We start from the raw sequence: 12,212 nt of genomic DNA, 5'->3' as shown, positions 1-12,212 counted from the left end.
ACAATTAATATAAATACTGTACCAAATTGATCATTTTAAAATCATCAAATCAATTAACTTAATTAACTAACTTAACTAAACTTAAAAATGACTCTCATCTCTGCCTTGAAGAACATGACTCCAACTTCCTCCTTGGGAATGTCCAACTCATCGATTGCCAGCTCCGCCTCCAGCTTTGGCATGCAGTCGTCCAACAAGAGTGCCGGTCTCCTTGACTGTGTCGGTGGTCTCCTCTCTGGTATCCATGTCGATGCCAACGTTGATGCCAACATCAACCTCGCTGGATGCAACATCCTCACTGCCCACATTGATGCCCATGTCAACTAAGGAACTTCCGTGATCCCTTCCTTTGTATACATTATTATTTATATATATTATATAATTGTATAAATCTATTTGTAATAAACTATAATATATGGTTATTACCATCAATCACTTCAAATACAAAATTGTCCATTTAATTCAAATCCAAAAAGATGGAATTCGTCTTTTCTTGAAAGTTGAAGTTGGTGATGACATTGTGATTCGACTATGAATCATTCACTTACTCATTCAATCAATCGATCAAACAATACTACTATACTACTAATATCTATGATGTTGTCATCAACAATACGTAGATATGTCTGTCAGTCAGCATTGACTAACAGGGGTATAAATTGCGTCAATGTCAATGTTAGTCATAGTCACAAGATCACTCAACAACAGCAACAACATTATAGACGACATTACAATAGCATGGCTGGTGCAATCAACCTAGGTGACACAATATCACTCAACAACAACAATAACATCAACAATGACGACAACAACAACAACAACAACAACATCAACACCGACAACAATAACAACAATGACAAAGTAAACACCAATGATATCAACGACGACGACAATGTCATTGTTAAAGTAAAGAAAAGCTTTGATATTGGAGCACTATTTACTAGATTGCCAGAGGATCATCCATGTCGCACTCATCTGATGAAACAGAGACAGCGTGAACATGATCAGAGAATGCTTCAAGAGGCCATCGATCAACTCGGCTCAAGAAACTTGTTTGAAGAGATGCACGACGACTTTATCAATAACTTCATGCCCAAGATAATGAGACGACGTCAAAAGGCAGCACAGCAAGAGAGACGAAGAGCAAAGTATGAGACGGTAAAGACGCCGACGAATACTGAAGAGGTAGCAAGCCATTCATCACCGAGTGTTGTTATGATTGGGTCAGAAGAGATGTACATTAGTGAGGCGATCGATGCAATTAGGAGTCAACAACAACAACAACCACAGGATGCAACAACAGCCATTGCACCATCACTCGATACACCACTGGAAACACAATCACTGACGGCCACCGTTGAACCAGTCGTGACTGCGACTGCGACTGCGACTGCGACTGCGACTGCTACTGCTACTGCTACTGCTACTGCTACTGCGACTGCTACTGCGACTGCGAGCAAGTACCAATCAAAGAAGATCACACGAAATGAATTGGGATTGCTGTTGGCTGGTCAGCTCGAACACTTGGACCTGTCCCCACCAGGCATCGAGAGTGAGAGACTTTTGAAACGCCTGCTAGCCTGTGTGGACATTGGCTCACTGGCAACAAACATCGATGAGGAGGACATCGCACGCAAAGAGATAATGGCAAAGATGATGTCGCCAGAAGACTGCGTGGCATTGGCCGCCAAGTGCCAACAGAGATTTGATCAAGCGCGCAAGCACTACCTGGACGGCCTGTACGAGGCTGCCCTCCAAGCCTTTAACGAGATAGACGAGCGACATGGACTGACCAACGTGTTCCTCGGAAATATGTACTACTTTGGCGTGTTTGTCAAGCCGGACATGGCAAAGGCCCGCCACCATTTTGAGCTCGCAGCGCAGGGCAGACAGGCCGTGGCCTATGGCATGCTGGGCGAGATGCATCTCAAGGGCGTGGGCGTGCCAGCCATCGATGAGGACACAGCCCGCCTCTACTTTGACATTGCCGCATCGATGGGACTGCGATCCTCGATGGAGCAGCTGGTCTACATGATCATCAACGACATTGGCGGCTACTTCAATCTCACAAAGGCCACACATTATCTCAAGAAGCTGGCATTCATGGGTGACACGCATGCCACCGCCACGCTCGGCTCGCTGCTCTACGACCTGCCGACCATGAAACATCTCGGCATCCTGCTGTGGTCGTCGGCCGCGCAGTACGGCAACAGCGACGCATTGTTCTATCTTGGACGCTACTACTTCACACGACAGCAACCCAACTACCAACACGCCTACGAACTCTGGAGCAGGGCTGTCGAGCAGGGCCATGCCGAAGCCCAATACTACCTGGGCAGCATGTATGCCGAAGGTCACCACCTGGAGCAGAACTACGAGACAGCGCACTCTTTGTACCTGAATTCGGCGAGTCAAGGTCACCCTGGCGCACAGTACGAACTTGCCAAGATGTACCTCAATGTTGGAACACAAGAGGCTGTTGATGAAGCGATTGGATGGCTCGAACTAGCCTCAGAGCAAGGAGAGATTGGAGCACACGAGTTGCTTCAAACTGTCCAAAGTCATCTGCAACACACACAGAATGCGTCTGATGAGCATGCGGCCAGTTGATCTGGATGTCCAGACCTACCAAATGATCAAATACATGTCTGTCACTCCTCTAAAGTATTATTATTATTATTATTATATATATAAGTTCCACAACAAAGCATTTATGATTGATTGATAGATTAACTTAATATGGGTCAGCAGACTTAATCTTGGGCTTCTCGCCAGAGCCTGGCAATGGGAAGCTGTAGATGTCTGGTGCATAATCAGTGATCTCCACCTCGGCAGTGTTGTTGCCTGGTGGACAGACGGTACAGTTCATACAGGTGATCAATGGGATACCAAAGTCAATGTTGTAGCATCCTGTCTCGCAAGCAGTTCCATTGAACCATGGAATGCACATTCTTCTGTCTGTGATATATAATCCCTCGCTACATTGATTGGTCGATTGTCAAAGGTTAGAGGTCTGATTGATTTTGTTGACAATCACGTGATTGGATTGTGATCATGTGACACCAATCGAATGTCATGCGACCAAACTTAATTCCAAGGACATACCATTCTGGCTGGGGCAGGGGTGGCTTCTCCCAGGCATAAACATTGACGGCAATTCCAGCAAGGAGTGTCGTGAGCAAGAGAAGGATCAAGAGCCACTTGAACTTGGGGTGGATGGCATCATCTCTGTCTCTCCACCACCACATCAGAACGCCTGTACATATGAATATAAACGCCAAGACAAAGACCAATGTGAAGTCTCTTGAGTTATTCTTCAATCCAAACAAGATACCAACGATCAATGAGAACTGTATATATGTCCATATTAGTCATTTGTTCGATCGTTTATGTGTGTGTGTGTGATCGTCCAAACACTCAACTTACAACAGTGAATGCGGCTATTGCTCCACCGATCGCATACTGGATGAGTTGAGTTTGCTTGTTGGTCTCTCCAAATAATGGTTGATCCATATTTATGTTATGTGTTGTATATGTATGTATATATATGTATGTATGATAAATTGATAGTGATCAATCAATCTTCGAAGTCCACAAACACTTTGCCAAAGAAAGGTTGTTGTTGATGATGATGATAAGGGGAAAAGTGAGTGTATGAGGGTGATCCTAGTTACTAAAGAGATTGTCTAGGTGTCGAGGAATGAATGACAAATGATCTTAATGTGGAGTGGACAACAACACAATTACACACTCTCGAATCAATCACAAGACTTGTCTTGATGGAGGTGATCGAGCTCAAAAAAGATATCTTCGCAAAGTGTGGGAGACCCAAAAACACACTAAAAACAATTCGAACTAAATAAATAAAAATCGAACAAGTCCTTTGAAGAATCATCATTACCCAATCGAGAGACTTGTTTATCTACATCATTTCTATCTATTATACCTGCACATGTATTCATCTTTATTTATATTTCTATCACTCATCACACTCATTTTGGACTATTAAAGCGTTTTGATTGATTCGAACATTCATTAATTCTTCAAATTCACTTCCATCCATTCAACTCTATATTCTGGTCACCATCAATCAACAACACAAAGTAGATGTGACGTGAACATTGTTCACTAACAAGGAACTTATGAAGTTCATCCATCCTTAGTGGGTTTCCCTCACCCTCAACATTCTACCCAGGAATGTTATCATCAATCAACGGAACATTCAATCATCTTGGAGGAGCTGTGTCAATCATTGACACTGTTGATTATATGGGTCTTATGGTCTTTGGCACCTTCAACTCGAGTGTTGGTGCACGAATTGAATTGATTGACTCATTCAAACCTGATAACATTGTCACACCAATCACGATTGATGGCCAATCATTCATTCAAAAAGAGTTGATCGTCAAGTTTGTCCAGACCAGTCCTCAGCCAGCAACATATAAACTGGTGACGGCGGTCAATCATTGATGGCATGTTCCAAAATGTTGAAGTGACATGGACTCAGATCAAGCTAAAGGAATTAGACAAACAAATACAATCGATACCATTAGTATTTCATTCCAATAATTATAATAAATATATTTATAATAAATATATAATAAATTAGGTTGTTATAAATTATGTTTAACACCAATATTAGTAGACAGAATGGAACGAGTCATCCTCTCATTCATTGATCCAAACAAATCGATTTATCAATCAATCAATCAATCCATAAAGCCAGCTGAAGGTCCCAGGAGTTTTCTTTTGAATACTTCAATCAATTTCCAAAAATAGTCATGTGAATGGGTGTCTGATCATTCTGAGTTCCCTGATAGTGATGATCAAAAATTATAAAGAGTGAAACCGTTCCGGAACTGGTTCGCCTCTCTCCAATCAATTTATTACATTACTAGCAAACAAACTATATTATAATGAATATACAATTATTAACTATTTTAATAGGATGTACTTTAGTAGTCAAAGCTGATGACCAGGACACCTTTTACTTTAATACATCGAATGATTGTTCCCTTGGAGCATCTTGTGACTTTTTTGATAAAGTCAATTGGGTAGGAGGAGTTGCCCCAACTGAATACTCAAACGTTGTCATTGACTACTCCAACTCAAACTCGTCTCGAGATCAATGCCAACTTCAATTCATCGACATGAAGACAACTCGATCACCAGACTTTAATCTCAAAACTTTGATTATAAAGGGTCCTGGTGTGACACTGATTCCAGCCAAGATATTCCTTTATGTTCAAGAGTCTGTAAGTGTCCATAATGCCAATATCATGGCCGCGGATAAAGATGGATACTTTGATGTCGAAGTTTCAAATTTCAACGTAACTGGTCAATCAATCATATCACTCACTGGATTCGATTTGAATCTCTCTTGCAATGTCTACTTTGGACCTCAAGTAAAAGTTGTAGTTAGGAACAATGAAAGGATTTGGATATACTGGAGAGAGACATTAGACTATCCAATCTCAGTAGAGTTCCATACTGCCCCGACCATCTCTACCAATTCTATGATTCGATCAGATTATTCAATTTACATCTATGCTGGTATCAATGCGTTGGACAGTGATACAGCCTTATCAGTTAACAATGAGAACACCTTGTATCTCAATGGTACCTGTACCATTGGTACACTATTATTCAACAACACTGTATTTATGAGTGCTGATACTACCTTGACCGTGACGAGTTTTATCATATCTCCAAATGATGGAATGCTCTTTAATGGTGGACCTCCTCAATATTAATAATGGTACACTCAAGTTGATTGGAGTCGATCCAAAAGAAAGTGACTTAGGAATTACTATCACAACTGTCTCATCATTGGGCAAGATCATCGTCAAAGACTACCCAAAGCTCATTACAATCAAAAACATGAAATGTGATGGTTCTGTACTCATTGACAATGTTAAGAATATTAGACTGGAATCATCATCTATCAACAATTTAAGAATTGAAGGCGTTTCCAATGTTGTAGTCAAAGACACTTCGATTGAATCATTGATCACTCTCCAATACAATCAATCCATAACACTCAACTTTACAAACACCAACACAATCAATCATGTTAGGACACCATTGACCAACACAACAATCAATGTCCAAGAGATGGCCACCCTCAACATCAACTCCAAGGCATTCTTTGTTCATGAAGGAGGTATAAGATTGTTTGGCAAACTTGTCCTACTCGATGATCTCACATTCCTATCAAATACATCACTCTCACTGGTCTCCAACAATGCCACACTATCCACCAATGGTATCACTTTGAGTGGTGAGATCAATATGATCGCTGGTACCTTCAACCCTGTGTCTACAACCGTAAAGGGCACACTCAATCGTCTTGGTGGAACAGTATCAATTGCCAATTTATTGGGTGAGAGTCTAACCGTACAAGGATCATTCAACTCTGGTGCTGGTGCAACTGTGCAGTTAATTGACTCATTCAAGACAGACTCCTCCTTCACTCCAATTGTACTAGATGGTGTGTCATCCATTCAATCAGACCTGATTGTCAAGTTTGTTGAGACCATCCCTCAGCCAGCCACCTATAATCTGGTGTCAGCCGTCAACAACTCGACCATTGGTGGAATGTTCTCAAATGTAGACGTGACCTGGACTCAAGGCCAAGTTGACGGTGTTGAGGCGACTCACACAACCCATACCATCAGTATCACACTCCAACAACAATAAAGTCATCAGAAGACTAACCAATCCATCACATAGTCTGATGGGTTCAAGATTGTTGATTGTTGTTATAATGTTAATTTATTTTGATGGAGATAGCATTCTAATGCCACCGCCACTTCCATTTCCATTGCCATTGCCATTACCATTGCCAATGTGTTTGTTACTACTTAAAGCAGTGCTGTTGAGCAGTGCACCGCTTGGCTGCACTAGAGACATCTGTTGCTTCAGACGTTCAGACCCAACTATCTTCTCAAAGAGATACAGGTAGGGACTCCTCTCCAACCACTCAAAGATGACTTGCGGCGAGTTCTCAGCGCCATTTAGCTGGATGAGTGTCTCGATCGAGTTGTCCAATATTATCTCGCTGGGCGTCTTGGAGCGGCTGGGCGATGTGTGAGGCATCACATGGATCATGTTGGAGTAGGACGATGGAGAGGGCGTAGAAGTGTTGCTGGTGGATTGCTTCGGAGCAGGAATCTCAGGCATCGTTGGTCCAAGCATATCAATGATTGAGTGATTCCTTTGAATGGTTTGTTGTTGTTGTTGGGGTCGGTGACTGATGTTGCTGCCACTGCCACTGGCGGCGCCGCCAATGTCATGGACAACTGATGGAGGAGAGCTACGGAAAATTCCTTTGAGGACTTCCTCATTGTCAATGATGTCGTAGTTGTTGGTCAGCTTCAGTGAGTTAAACTTGGGTCGTTGATTGGGTGATGTATCTGTACAGTGTGTGGGTGGTGTTGGTGTGATTGGTGTCATCCTGATTGAGGATGTTGTTGAGGTTGCTGTGGAGTTGTTGCTGTCAACAACAATGGCCTTCTCTCTGGACGGCTGTTGTGTTGATGATTGTGATGATGATGAAGATTGAATGTCCTTGCTTAGGAAATGATGGAGATGTTGAAGACTGTTCAATGTCATGATATCCTCGTCAAGGATATCATGTCTATGCTTTGACTTCTTGCTGCTGCCATTGATGGTCAGACCATTGCCATTGACACCCTCGTCCTCGGCTAGAACAGGATTGAGTAACAACTTGAACTTGGATGCTCCACTCTCAGTCGTACGAACGGCAGCCGGCTTCTCATCAGCAGCAATCTCCTCACATTCATCATACTTGTCGGACAATGTATCATCCTTTCCTCCCATCAAGTATATGATTTGTGAGTTATCACAGACATTGTATTGGTCATGAGAATTGGATCCAGATGCTAGTATTGTGTGTATTAAGGTTAGATTTGGATACTTAACAATTGAGTGAACAATCGATGGATGGTACTTACATGGAGTGAATGGCTTCTTACAGGACTTACACCACCATCTTCGTTTGTCATGCTTCCTTGATGCCTGTTGGTGGCAACGACCGCACTGTGGGGCTGTGTTGCCAATGACGTCACCATTGGCATTCAGTCGGTTGCCCTTGCGGAACGGTGTGAAGGACTTGGTGCAGTTTCTGCACCACCAACGTCGCTTGTCATGTCGTCGGGCGGCCGGTATGTTACAGTTGGGACAGCAGGGGTTATCGGTCGACATGCCACTCCTATCCGCCTCCTCGGCGGACGCCTTTCCATTGGCAAGTAGCAGCGACCTATCCACTCGGTAGGCGGGCTTTGACCCACCACCATTGGATGCTGTGGCGGAGGACGAGGTTGAGTGGTCTCTATGGGGAGAGTACTCATCGTCACTGTCATCATGATGCTCGTCGTCATCATAGTCGTCAAGCTCATCATCATCGTCTATTTCATCGTCATGGTCATGACTGTGATGTGCTACGGGTGATACATGTCCATTGTTGTTGGTGTTACGTTGTGGTGGCTTGCAACAATCAGAGGCATCATTGCATGGAAGGTTGTGTAGCACGTCATTAATCGGTCTCTTTATACTTGTGTTGTTGTTGTTATTCTTGTGATGGCTGATATGATGTTGAAGAGATGGATCACATGGAAGTGATTCGACAGAGTGATGAGCAAAGTGCTTGAAAGGTTTGTTTCCGTTGTTGATCAACGATGAACTATGAGCATTGGCATTGACATTGACATTGGCATTGGCATTGACATTGGCATGTGGCAATTGATATGTGGCATTGACCAATGAATGAGGTTTAGAATGAGCAGATGCGTCAATCACTGCTGTCTGTTTGTTATTGACAGGTCTATGAACCATAGAGAACAAGTTGATATCATTCAGTAAGTTTATGTTGCCATGTGTTGCATTGTTGTTATTTGTAATGTTATTGATATTGTTGATGTTGCTGTTATTATTACTAATGCTATTGATGCTACTGCTGTTGTTGTTGTTCATAGCACGAGGCAAGTCCTCAACAAGTGAATCTACATATTTGCGTTTCGCATCAAAATGCAAAAGTGAGCTATTACTGCCAATATTATTATTATGTTGTTGTTGCTGTTGTTGCTGTTGTTGTTGCTGTTGCAGAAGTATCTGCTGTTGACTATTTGACAATTTGTTCATTCTAATAATAATAATGAAATTAATTAATAAAAGTTGATTGATTGATTAATAATTGATTTAATGTCAGAATATAGAAAACCTGTAAAGGCTGTGAGCAGAGGATGAAGCAATGTCCTTTGCAGCTGATTCTAAACTCATGTGACACTAAGTCTTTGTTAACTACTTTTGAGATATATATAATTATAAACTAATATATATGATTGATTGATTGAAAGAGATAGATAGATTGGATGAAATGAATGAAGGGTAGGGTAGGGTGAGAAGAGACTTGCAATCCACTTGTTGGTGAATGATGTGAATGATGTGAAAGGTGTGAGTGAGTGTGCCTGGGAATGGAAGGGATGGATGAGGGAGGTGAGCACGAACGTGCACTCAAACTAAACCATGTGAATAGTAGGGGGTGAGTGTTTTGTTGTTGTTTATGAGTGTGAGTGTATCAAGGTGAATTATGATTGTTTGGATGGTCGTCTGTGGTAGAGGTAGGGGGTAATAGCGGTGTATGATGGGGGTGATGTGTGAGATAATTGATACCCAATGGGGTTGACCTGTGTGTCATGGGGAAAAGAATGAAAGTGATGGGAGGAGCAAAGGCTCAGAGGTAGGACCAAGTCAGTGGTGTGGTGGGTATCGGTGAAGTGTTGTGTTGGACTTTTAGACACATACATTGTTTTTTTTTATGTTTGGTTTTGTTTTTGTTTTGTTTTTTTTTAGGAGTTGGAACGGATCACAATCACGAGCAAGAAAGCAACAGTTTATCCTTTCCTAATTCTTTGTTTATCACAACAATCGGATCCCTGGGCAGACAGGTGACCAATGAATGAATAATTATGATGTTTCCTTTCCTTCCTCCTCTCTACATTTCAATATCTCCTCATAATGGCCTCATTTTTTAAAGAGTTTAAACATTTTTTGGTGTCAAAATATCACATGTAAAGTTATCTTTTTTTCAAACATGGATTCGTTGCGATATTGATACCTCTCTGGCTGTGTTGGTGGGCCATCAATAGGCAATGGGCAAACGGCACCACATTTGGGTCCACTCTATTGACGTATGAGACTCTCTTCTCTTTTTTTGATGATGGTAGTGGTAGTTGAAGGAGGAGGAAGAGGAGATGATATGGGTCCGATCAAGTCCACGGCCACACTCTCATCACCCGTTTCGATGATGGTTGATATTTGGTACAGTACCTAACTATTTATCTAAACTATTAAACTATCAATCTAAAACATTCATACTCTTTATCTCTTATATATAATTACATTATCTCTATATTCCTCTCTTTCGCTCTATTACATACTGATTGGACTTCCTCATTCCTACCTCATCATCATTCACACTCACTCAATCATTCAACACTAAATTAATCCAACACACAAACCCAAACTTGGTAACCATAACCATATTTGGCCATCATCACTATATTTGGTAACACATCCAGAAGAGGCGAATACTACTGTACTGAACAAGGTCACTTAGCCGAGGAAGATGGACTTGGATCACAATATAAATACAGCGGTGGCTGATCATCATGATCTCCAGTTTGATGACGACGACGAGGAGTATGATGATGACGACGAGTACTTGGACGAGGAGTATGATGACAACGGCAGTGGCCATCATAACGTCCAAACACTATACACCAATTCTACCAACGATCATCAAGTCACAATGATGGTGCCGTTCGATGATGACAATGCTGCCGTGCCAATGATCGACTATAACTACACACTGATTGAGACGCCAGACTTTGCAAAGCACTATAGCCGCGGCAGCAGTAACAACACAACATCAGGCACGGCTGCCAACTACATCGACCTGAATAGCAGGCACAACTTGGCCAACACATCGTTGGCTGGCGGCCGCGATGCCACCCCTGCCGCGCAGGATGACCCGCCATTGGTGCTGCACTTTTGCAAGATGCACGGCTGTGGCAACGACTTTGTCATCTTCCACATTGACAGTCTGCGCAACGAGATCACCGGCCAGAATGTGGTGCCTTCGCTGGCCGAGCTCCAACTTATCGCTCGCTACCTATGTGATCGCACAACAGGCGTGGGCGCCAATCACATGTTGGTCGTGACACCGCCACCCTCCAACGTCACGGCGGCGCAGTACCAGATGCTGATATTCAACGCGGATGGCAGCATGGCAGAGATATGTGGCAACGGCATACGATGTCTCACCAAATTCATCATTGATTACCAAGTGCGCCCGTATAACAACGCTGGTAGCTCGAGCCACATCGTTGAGAACCATCACTACAACTCCCCGCCCTCATCTGGCGCGCCAGCCAGTCCTCTGACGGGCGGCGCATCCAATGGCCAGGCCCACCTACAACAGCACCTTGTGCCATTCTTTACAAAGACTGACCAGCAGCCACGTCTCCAAACACAGTCACCGTACAATCAGTTCAATCCCATCTGTTTGACGGTCAAGACCGTGGCCGGAGTACTGCAGTGCTGTCCACTGCCCAGCCATCCACAGAACAACTCGCGTACACTCTGGGTTAAGGTGTGTATGGGCAAGCCACAGATGGTTACCACAGTGGACCCAATCAGTATCCCAGGACTCGAGCCCAATGTAGATAATCAAACAACAACAGACAACAAACAACAACAACAACAACAACAGTGTAAATATAGTGTCACCATTCCCAGCTCTGATCAATCAATCACATCCATCCCATCAAACTACTCAGCGACCAACAATGACATCGACTACATCCACAACCTTTGGCAAACACACTGGCCAAGGCGTCGCAACCTCAACATCATCACCATCACCATCACCATCAGGCAGTCGCCTGCTCTCAACAAGGTCCAACCGCGAGGACTACTGCAAGCTGATACCATTCAAAGGCCATTCGATCAACTCGACGTTGGTCAGCATGGGCAACCCTCACTGCGTAGTCCACCTGGAGAATGTGGAGGACTTCCCGATGAACTTCTACGGCCAGCTGATCGAGTCGCACCCAATCTTCCCCGACAAGACCAACGTGGAGTTTGTCGAGGTTCTGGCGCCCAACCAAGTGCGCGCGCGTGTTTGGCAG

The 12,212-nt window shown here is 43.3% G+C and overlaps 6 protein-coding genes across 6 annotated transcripts; 4 read left to right on the top strand and 2 right to left on the bottom strand.

The window, feature by feature from the left end:
- Positions 1 to 87: 87 nt before the first annotated feature.
- SAMD00019534_079950 (hypothetical protein) lies at positions 88 to 327 on the top strand (the record flags this gene model as incomplete). Its single annotated transcript, XM_012897035.1, has 1 exon — positions 88 to 327. One exon carries the CDS (start codon positions 88 to 90, stop codon positions 325 to 327), a length of 240 nt encoding a protein of 79 aa, XP_012752489.1.
- A 411-nt stretch (positions 328 to 738) lies between these two features.
- SAMD00019534_079940 (hypothetical protein) lies at positions 739 to 2,610 on the top strand (the record flags this gene model as incomplete). The annotated part of the gene is made up of 2 exons (XM_012897034.1): positions 739 to 906; positions 988 to 2,610. 2 exons carry the CDS (start codon positions 739 to 741, stop codon positions 2,608 to 2,610), a joined length of 1,791 nt encoding a protein of 596 aa, XP_012752488.1.
- Positions 2,611 to 2,734: 124 nt separating this feature from the next.
- SAMD00019534_079930 (hypothetical protein) lies at positions 2,735 to 3,513 on the bottom strand (the record flags this gene model as incomplete). The annotated part of the gene is made up of 3 exons (XM_012897033.1): positions 2,735 to 2,978; positions 3,106 to 3,350; positions 3,427 to 3,513. The coding sequence occupies 3 exons, from the start codon at positions 3,511 to 3,513 to the stop codon at positions 2,735 to 2,737; spliced, it is 576 nt and encodes a 191-aa protein (XP_012752487.1).
- Positions 3,514 to 6,114: 2,601 nt separating this feature from the next.
- Positions 6,115 to 6,699, top strand: SAMD00019534_079920 (hypothetical protein; the record flags this gene model as incomplete). Its single annotated transcript, XM_012897032.1, has 1 exon — positions 6,115 to 6,699. The coding sequence occupies one exon, from the start codon at positions 6,115 to 6,117 to the stop codon at positions 6,697 to 6,699; it is 585 nt and encodes a 194-aa protein (XP_012752486.1).
- Positions 6,700 to 6,774: 75 nt separating this feature from the next.
- SAMD00019534_079910 (hypothetical protein) lies at positions 6,775 to 9,162 on the bottom strand (the record flags this gene model as incomplete). Its single annotated transcript, XM_012897031.1, has 2 exons — positions 6,775 to 7,904; positions 7,977 to 9,162. 2 exons carry the CDS (start codon positions 9,160 to 9,162, stop codon positions 6,775 to 6,777), a joined length of 2,316 nt encoding a protein of 771 aa, XP_012752485.1.
- Positions 9,163 to 10,648: 1,486 nt separating this feature from the next.
- Positions 10,649 to 12,203, top strand: SAMD00019534_079890 (hypothetical protein; the record flags this gene model as incomplete). The annotated part of the gene is made up of 2 exons (XM_012897030.1): positions 10,649 to 11,795; positions 11,959 to 12,203. Coding segments are annotated over 2 exons (1,392 nt in total), but the record flags the coding sequence as incomplete, so codon positions are not given.
- Between the last annotated feature and the right edge of the window lie 9 nt (positions 12,204 to 12,212).

The sequence above is a fragment of the Acytostelium subglobosum genome, assembly GCF_000787575.1.
Source record: "Acytostelium subglobosum LB1 DNA, scaffold: scaffold16, whole genome shotgun sequence".
In the NCBI taxonomy this organism is placed as follows: domain Eukaryota; phylum Evosea; class Eumycetozoa; order Acytosteliales; family Acytosteliaceae; genus Acytostelium; species Acytostelium subglobosum.
This window is presented reverse-complemented; position numbering and strand designations above follow the sequence as displayed.